The sequence below is a fragment of the Gossypium raimondii genome, chromosome 8 (genome assembly GCF_025698545.1).
Source record: "Gossypium raimondii isolate GPD5lz chromosome 8, ASM2569854v1, whole genome shotgun sequence".
NCBI classification, from domain to species: domain Eukaryota; kingdom Viridiplantae; phylum Streptophyta; class Magnoliopsida; order Malvales; family Malvaceae; genus Gossypium; species Gossypium raimondii.
Genome location: NC_068572.1, coordinates 27,001,081 through 27,009,289, shown reverse-complemented (window position 1 = coordinate 27,009,289; position 8,209 = coordinate 27,001,081). Strand labels below are relative to the sequence as shown.

General features: G+C 29.5%; 1 protein-coding gene across 2 annotated transcripts; it reads right to left on the bottom strand.

Annotated features, from left to right (window-relative positions):
• Positions 1-2,108: 2,108 nt before the first annotated feature.
• Positions 2,109-5,611, bottom strand: LOC105791112 (protein IQ-DOMAIN 21). 2 transcript variants are annotated; one of them, XM_012619024.2, is made up of 5 exons: positions 5,438-5,611; positions 5,125-5,223; positions 3,457-3,744; positions 2,991-3,359; positions 2,109-2,862 (listed from the first exon to the last, which is right to left on the bottom strand). In XM_012619024.2, exons 2-5 carry the CDS (start codon positions 5,203-5,205, stop codon positions 2,263-2,265), a joined length of 1,338 nt encoding a protein of 445 aa, XP_012474478.1. In that variant the 5' UTR covers positions 5,206-5,223; positions 5,438-5,611; the 3' UTR covers positions 2,109-2,262. The 2 variants fall into 2 exon arrangements, with proteins under 2 accessions (XP_012474478.1, XP_012474479.1); XM_012619025.2 differs by having other exon boundaries at positions 5,125-5,208; positions 5,438-5,610.
• Positions 5,612-8,209: the final 2,598 nt, after the last annotated feature.

Here is an 8,209-nt window from a genome sequence, read left to right as displayed (position 1 = left end):
AATCCAGGCTAAACTTGTGCCACATGTATCTTCGAGTCCGTAAAAAATGCTAGATCTCTATAATCATCGAAAAAAAACCATACAAGTGTGTACAAAACATTTACTAAGTTCACCCGGGCATTTTCAACATATACACATATATTCATTTCTTTACAATTCAGTCCAAATCTCACATTTTGTACTAAATCACAAACAATTTGAATTTCAACCAAACATATACATACTAATAATCCAAATGCATAACAATTTAATAAAATCATACCATATGAACTTACCAGGTCAAAACCACAAGCAACCGAATCTTCAAGGACTACTAAGCAAATTTTGTCTTTTCTTGGATTATCTTCAGTTCGGTTCAATTCTTGATTTATATAATAATTTAGTTCAATTTACCAATTCCAAACATTTTATAACATTCTATTAAATGTATGAATCGGTTTAATTTCATTTTTTGAATGCCCCTAAAATTTTACATTTTATTCAATTTAGTCCCTAAAATAAAAATTGTTATAACTTTCAATTTTGAGCTTCGATTTTGAGATCAATCTCAATCACATCCTTCTATAACCCTCTACTATCTATTATCTATTATTATGAAAATGCACATTAATTTTGAAATTTATACACTTTAGTCTTTATGTCCAAAACTAGCAATTAAAAATTACAATATAGTCCTTTTTCATATCTAAGCTTAAAATCTAATAATTTAACACCAATTTCATCAAAAAATCATCAATGAAAACTTTCAAAAACTTCAAAAGTTTTACAAATAGGTACATGGACTAGTTAAATCAAACTCTCATGACATCAAAAACATAAAAATTACAAAAAAGGACTTGAAATCTTACCAATTTGAGGGACCGAAAGTTGAATTTCTAGAAACCATATTTTTCTTTCTTGTTTCGGTGATGGATAAGAAGATGAATGAAAATGCTTTGTTTTTCTTTAATTATTTTCACTTATATACTTAATTTAACTTAATTGATTAAGATTAATTTAATTAACCATTAACTAATTAAACCTTAAGCATGATTAACTAAAGTTAGTGGATTTTATCATCCGCCGCCATATTTTGACCATTTATAAGTGGTCCAATTGCTCAATCGGTCATTTGATCAATTAAAAATCTATAGAGATAAACTTTTACAATTTAGTCATTGTACCTTAATTAACTATTAATTTAACAAGTTTATTGGAAAAAATTTAATATATTTCTATATTAACCACATAAATATTAATTTTTAATATTTATGGACTTGAATAATGAAAATGAGGTTCCGATACCGCCATTTCCAACACCACTAAAAAATCGTATGGTTACAATGCCCTTGGACCAATAACCATTTTAATCTCCCATATCAAATAAATCTAATTTCTCATTATTTAAACATTGACCCCATTATTTTTACTAATCTTATAAATTAGTCCAATCCCCAAATCTCTAATTATTCCATACTAACTAATTAATACAATTTAATAATACTAAGACTCTAATTAGTATACCATAATTAACACCATGCTTATCTCAAAATGGCTCAATTTCAATTCTAATAAAAAAAACAAATTTACTGCTAGAACATTTCAAGGTGTTACAATATATATTTGAGAGGACCAGAAAATATTTTGGTTTAAATATAATTTTTATAAATATATTTTTCTACATTTTTACCCAAAACATGGATGTTTCATAATCTATATAAGTTCAGAGAATTGGACAAACTATTATTATCTAAACTATATATATTAGATGGTTGTTGAGTTGATGTCACTAATCAATTTGGTTCCAAATTAGTTAGAAAATTGACAAATACCCAATCATTTTACAAAGTGATTGAACCGCTTGTCTTTTATATAAAATTTAAAATAATATAATGGGATCTAAACTCAAAATTCCATAGTTTTTAATAATTTAACTTTATCATTTTAATCAAAACTTATTTATTTTTATAAATATATTAATTACATAAAACATTTTCACGCACATGTAATCTAATCATAATAATGCATTAACAGTTGGCATTTTTATGACATAACCAACATGAATGAAAGAGAACAAAAAAAATGTTTTTGATGAATTTCAAGAGGACGGAAAAGTCTTAACAGCAACATGATCAGTGCAACTCAAACCCAAATCACATTTATAATGGTAAATATCCTGACCATAAGGCCTACACATGGGGTTTAACCATGTTTACATTTAAGAAGAGTTAATTTCACACTTATAGAGGAAGTCCTAAAACACAATCAATCGAAGTCATTCATTCACCATCCCCGACTTCCAACAGGCAACCTGCAATCCTCTCCACCAGCGCCAGCATCAGGACTACAGCCTCTTAGACGTCTAGACGGTACACGGGCACCATTACTCTTCGGGCCAGGGCTTCTTGGGGCCTGGTAGATTGTTGGTCCCCCACCCGAACTTGAGGAATCACAACCTGAGGCTTTCTTCGTCGATGAATTCCATTCGGGTACATAAGCTCCACGTTGCTGCTTGGCTGAGCCTTGACTTCGCCCTTTGGCCTTGACAGATTGGGTAGTGACCATATAGCTAGGGACACTACTAGAGTCTGATTGCAGCTGCTGCTGAGTTAGGTATGAGCCAGATTTTATTGGTGTCACAACGTCCATTTCAACAGTCTTCTCCAACATGTTATCGGTGGTTGTAGTAGCGCGGGGTAGAGCCAAGTAAGCACCCTCTTGTAATCCCAATTGACGGGCAGGGTATGGTTGCGGCGACATCCAACACTCGAGCCAGTTCCAACCCCATTGCGCTTTCTCACGTTCATTGAGATACACTCCAACATCCTTGCCATTGTGCTGTGGTTGCACAAGGAGTTGTTCATGATGTTGCCGTTGTTCCTCCTGATGCAATAATGTGAATTATAACAATATTGTTAAAAAATGATATTATACAGTTAAATTATATATTTTTCACCGAAGAAAGTAATTTTCATATACTTAAAAACTATAATGAACAATAGTTGACCAACCTGATAGCTATAGGCATAAGCAAGGGCTCGTTCTCTTCTCATAACAGCATCATGTTTCTTTGAAGCACATCCATTGACATTCTCACCGTCCCAACTGTCATATTTGTTCAACGGACTCTTCGGCTTTCGTTCAAGTTTGAGTTCTTCAATTCCCCTTTTTTCTTCTTCGTTATCGTCTTCGTCATCATCCACTCTCTTTTGAAGCTTCTCTTGAGTTAGTTGCAACCTACGAGCTCGAACTCTTGCCTGCACCCGTACCAATGCTTGCATGCACCGCATTGTGTTTTGTGCTTGCTTCCGCACATTATAGCCTCTCACTAGTGCCTGTAATCTCACCAATCCCTTCAAAGCTCGCAAAGCTCTCCGAGCCTACAGAATCAAACTCGTTTGAAAACGAAAGTATATGCAGTGATTTTTTACTTAACCCCGTCTTACAATAGTGCCTTCATAGATTGAGAGGTTTTACCAGGTAGCCTCTGTAATACGACTGTATAAGAGTTGCAGCTCTTTCTTCCATAGAGTGGCGTCCATAACCAGCCAATCGAACAACTTTAGCCGCTGCTTGAGCAGCAGCAACAGCAGCTTCTGCAGCAGCAGCGGTTGCCAAGGCCACAGCAATGGCGTGGTCACTATCTTTGTTCGGAGTTGACGTTTCACTCTCATCTTTAGTGATGTCTGGTGAACTCTCTGCCGGAAAATGTTCAAATGACACTACTTCCGGGGCCTCATTCGGCCATTTCTCAACACTCTCTTTCTGAAAACCATGCCCGTACAATTGCTCAGTGTAAACAATAATTTCCTCAACATTTTCTTGTACAATGTTAAACAATTAACATTTTTATTTAAGAAAAAGTTGAGGACATATTGTTATTGCTATGGCATGATTGGGATCTAGCATTTGGAGCACATGATATCAAGTTGAATGACGTGAAAGCTGATAATAATGTATCAAGGAAGTTATGTCGATAGGGGACCGCAATCCCTTGCTAGTGTTCATGGTCCATGGAACAATGGAAAGGATGGTCATCTTTGTTCCACCACGTACAACAATATAGCTCTGACTATTATTTTAAATTATATATATAGGACCACTATATCAAACATATATTCCATATAGTATAGATATAAATTATAAGTTAATATATCAACCATAATTACATATTCATATTTCATACTGACTTCCGAGTTTAGATAAAGAGGAATACTCCTCCAATATGAATTTACCTCGACTGAAATATTATTGAGAAAAATGTATAAAATTAAATTTGAAAATTAACCGTTTATGCATTTTTATACTTAAAATACGTTTAAGTCAATTAATTATGGAATTTCTTTTGAGAATACCTGTTAGAAATACTTAATGTGTCATTTTCCTTGCATGCTTCCATATTTCAAAATTTAAATACTTTGTTGTTGATAGTTTTATAAATAAAAAAAGATATATACACGGATTATGTATATTACCTTGTTATTGAATTAAACACATTATTAAAAATTCCTAAAAGAAAATCTAAATAAATTATCTTTAATTACATGCTACTATTTAATTCATTAACATCATATTAATATATCAAATATATTCTTTTATAAAACCTGCCTCATATTTGTAATGTTTTCTCTTCTTTTAAATTTTTTTCTTTGCAAAAGTAATTAGAGCATCGCCATACATTTCTAAAATAAGCTAAAAATGAGTAATATCTATCTACTTTTTACAAATTTACGTTGGCTGCAAAGAAAAATAAAACAAAGTAATCCATGTTATTAAAATTTTCTTTTTATTGAAAAATTGTGTTGGATAAATTTAAATATTGATGTGGAATATGATATTTTAAACATGTAGGAAAAGTTCGATAAATCTAGTTTTGTAACAGATGACTTATGAATAATGGGCATGTAAGATACCCAGATAAGAGCTAACCATGTTCAGATAGGAAAAGGGTAAGCACCCCTAACTAAAAGAAACATAATCCAGAATGTTTTGGATTTTGGGTTTATTGTATTTTATTTTAAGTCTGCCTTAAAATGAAAATCTGAAAAAGAAAATCTTGAAAGATGTCAACATAAAAACCTTTGATCGGTTGCCTAGAAATTAAGCAAAGAAATCCAAAACCCAACAACAAAAAAAATCAGTTACCTTTTTCTCGGGCAAGTCCTTAGATGAAGACTTGAACACTTTCTTCACCGTGGAGAACCATCCACTCCCTTTCTTTCCCATCTCCTATCAATAGAGGTGCTTCAAAAGTCATAACAAAAACGGCATATATTTAGCTCATCAGACCAGCTTTATAACTAAATCACATTGCATCCAATTAAAAGGAAAAGTTCAATTATAAAAACAAGGTTGAAAACCCATGTCAATGAAAACAGAGAATGAATGCAAAGTAGAGGAACAACGAGTTAAGAAACAGAGTTTTTTTTTTTAAAAAAGGTCAAAAGAAACCAGAGACAGTAACAGCAGGCTGAAACTTTTATCACTTGGCTTGATTTACTGTCATGTTTCCTCTCTATCATTTGACAAGAGTTGGGGGGAGAGATGAGAAAAAAGAGAAAACAGGTGATATGGAAAAATGATAGAAGGGAAGCAGAAGCAGTGGGCAAGAAAGTAGAGAACGAAGTAAATGAAGAGACCCACGCGATCGGCCGTTGGATTTATCAAATTCACGGGCTCATTATGGTTGCTTTCAGCCTAATGGCATTCTGCCACATCACCATTTCCTCTCCTAAGCCTACCCTGTCATAGGCTTAGAATTTAACTAAGGGTTAAATGATTTTTGGGATTCTTAATAACTATTTGGTTTGAATTTTTTTTAGCTTAAGTTCAACTTTCGACAATGTTGAGTTTGAAAATTTTTTATCTAAGTTAAAATTTGAACTTCTATAAATAAAATTTTGAAAATCTTAAAATTTAGACATTAATAGGAGAACAATTGTCAAATTCAAATCTTAATGTAAAAATAATTACTAAGTTGATGGTCTAATTTGGACAAAAATAATTCATACTTCAATATGAAAATAATTATCTAGTCCAAACTTTAATATGAGAACAATTATCAAATTTGAATTCAAAATTATTTTTTAATCCTATAAATAAATACGCTTATCACACCTTTAATCCATTTATAAAGTTTAAAAATTCTACAAGCTATTGCGTATAAAATAATTACTCATTTATTAATTTAAAATATAAATGAATAAATTAAAATTTCACATTTAATTTTATTAATCTTTAAGTAGATTAATATGACATGCACTTTATTTTTAAACATTAATCAATTTAAGTTTATAACTTCACATATTTAGATAGTATAATTTTATTAATTTTAAAATTTTAAGTGTATTTATTTCATTGACTATTAGTAGTTAATTTGAAATATATATATGTTTTTTTCCTAAGCAAATTGTGATAATTATTTTTAATATTGGAAAACAATTGGAGCATGAAGTCAAGATCACACGAATTCCATGTAGCATAAGTCCCGTTATGGCCTTCTTCTTTTTTTTTTTTTTTTTTTTTTGGGGAGTGGGGAGGGGGGAGTGGGAAGTTAGGCTATTGTGTCTTGAAACCATAAAATTTGATGATATAGACCAAAGGTTTAGTTCTCTTTTGGGAGTACACTTTCTCCTTTGATGGTATGATTTGATTTTCTTTTTTAACGTTAATTATGGAACCTTGTCCTTTTAATAATCCATTTTTTAATTAATATTATAATAAAGTTATAAATTTTATTTTATAAAGCTTTTAAGTTGACCGTCGCCTAAAAAAATAATAAAATTATTTGATTTTATTTATTACTCATCGGGTGGAAGACACCACGAGCACGGGGCCGCACCCGAGGAGTAAAGATTTCAACTACCACAAATCATAAAGCAACCGTGGTGGCCTTTTGGTGGTGACTTAATATTTTGTCCTCGCAATATAAATAAATGGTAAATTTTTTATCCTTATTTTTAAAATATCTAATATGATACTTAAATTATCAATATATATTTTATTATAGTACTTGTATTTATATAAAATGTTCAATATAATACATTTACTTTCAAAATATTCAATATAATACATGAACTATCAATATATACTTTATTATGGTACCTAATATTAACATATTAGTGAATCGCCAAATCAATCAATAAAAATTTTATGCGGAATTATTTTTTGAAATAATCAAATCAACATGAATAATATAACATTAAATAAAAATAAAAACTAAATTAAAAAATAATTAAACATATTCTTACTAAAAAATAAATACTAATTTTACATGAAAAGTATAATAAAAATTATTTAAAATTAATAAAAATATCATTTCAAATGGAAAATTCTTTGGAGAGGATGATCATTTATTTAAACGGAGATGACATTTTGTTTATATAAGTTTAATATTTACTTTTTTTATTAATCGTATGTTTAGTTATTTGATTTTAACTTATTTTTTTGTTTTATTTAGTTTTTACATAATATTATATTATCCATGTAACTTGATGATTTGGGAAAATTTTCTATATGCCAAATTTTCATTGGTTTATTTAGAAATTCATTAACGGTGTTAACAATAACAAATATTGATAGTTTACGTATTACATTAGACATTTTAAAGTGCAGTATTACATTGGACATTTTATGAAAGTAAGAATACTATAATAAAAACACATATTGATAGTTTAGATATCACATCGTATATTTTCAAAATATAAATACCACATTAAATATTTTATACTAAATATGATATTATCTTTTCTTCCTTTTAAATTCTATTCATTGGAGGATAAAATATTAAAAAGGTAGCCAAGGTAATTGTTATTAGATTCAAAATATTGTCCTCGCAATATAAATAGATGGATCAATTTTAATAGATTCAGAATTTATTTGTAAGTGCAAAAATACGAAATATTGGTAAATCTCTATGTCTCACACAATCAAACCTAAAACAAAACGCGATAGGATCTCTTAAAAGAAGCAATTTGACTCCCCAAACATATATTTAATTTATACAAATGCATTATTTTAGAGAAAATTTTAAACGGATCAATATATTTTTATTGTTGATTATATTACTGATTTTTTATTTTATATATTTTTATTACTTATAAGATTTTTTATAAATAATAGTTTTCATTTTACTAAAACAATTTGTTAAATAAATTTACTTGATAAAACAATTATCATACTTGTAAAATAAGAATTCTCAATTTATTAAAATATATTTATTAAAATAATT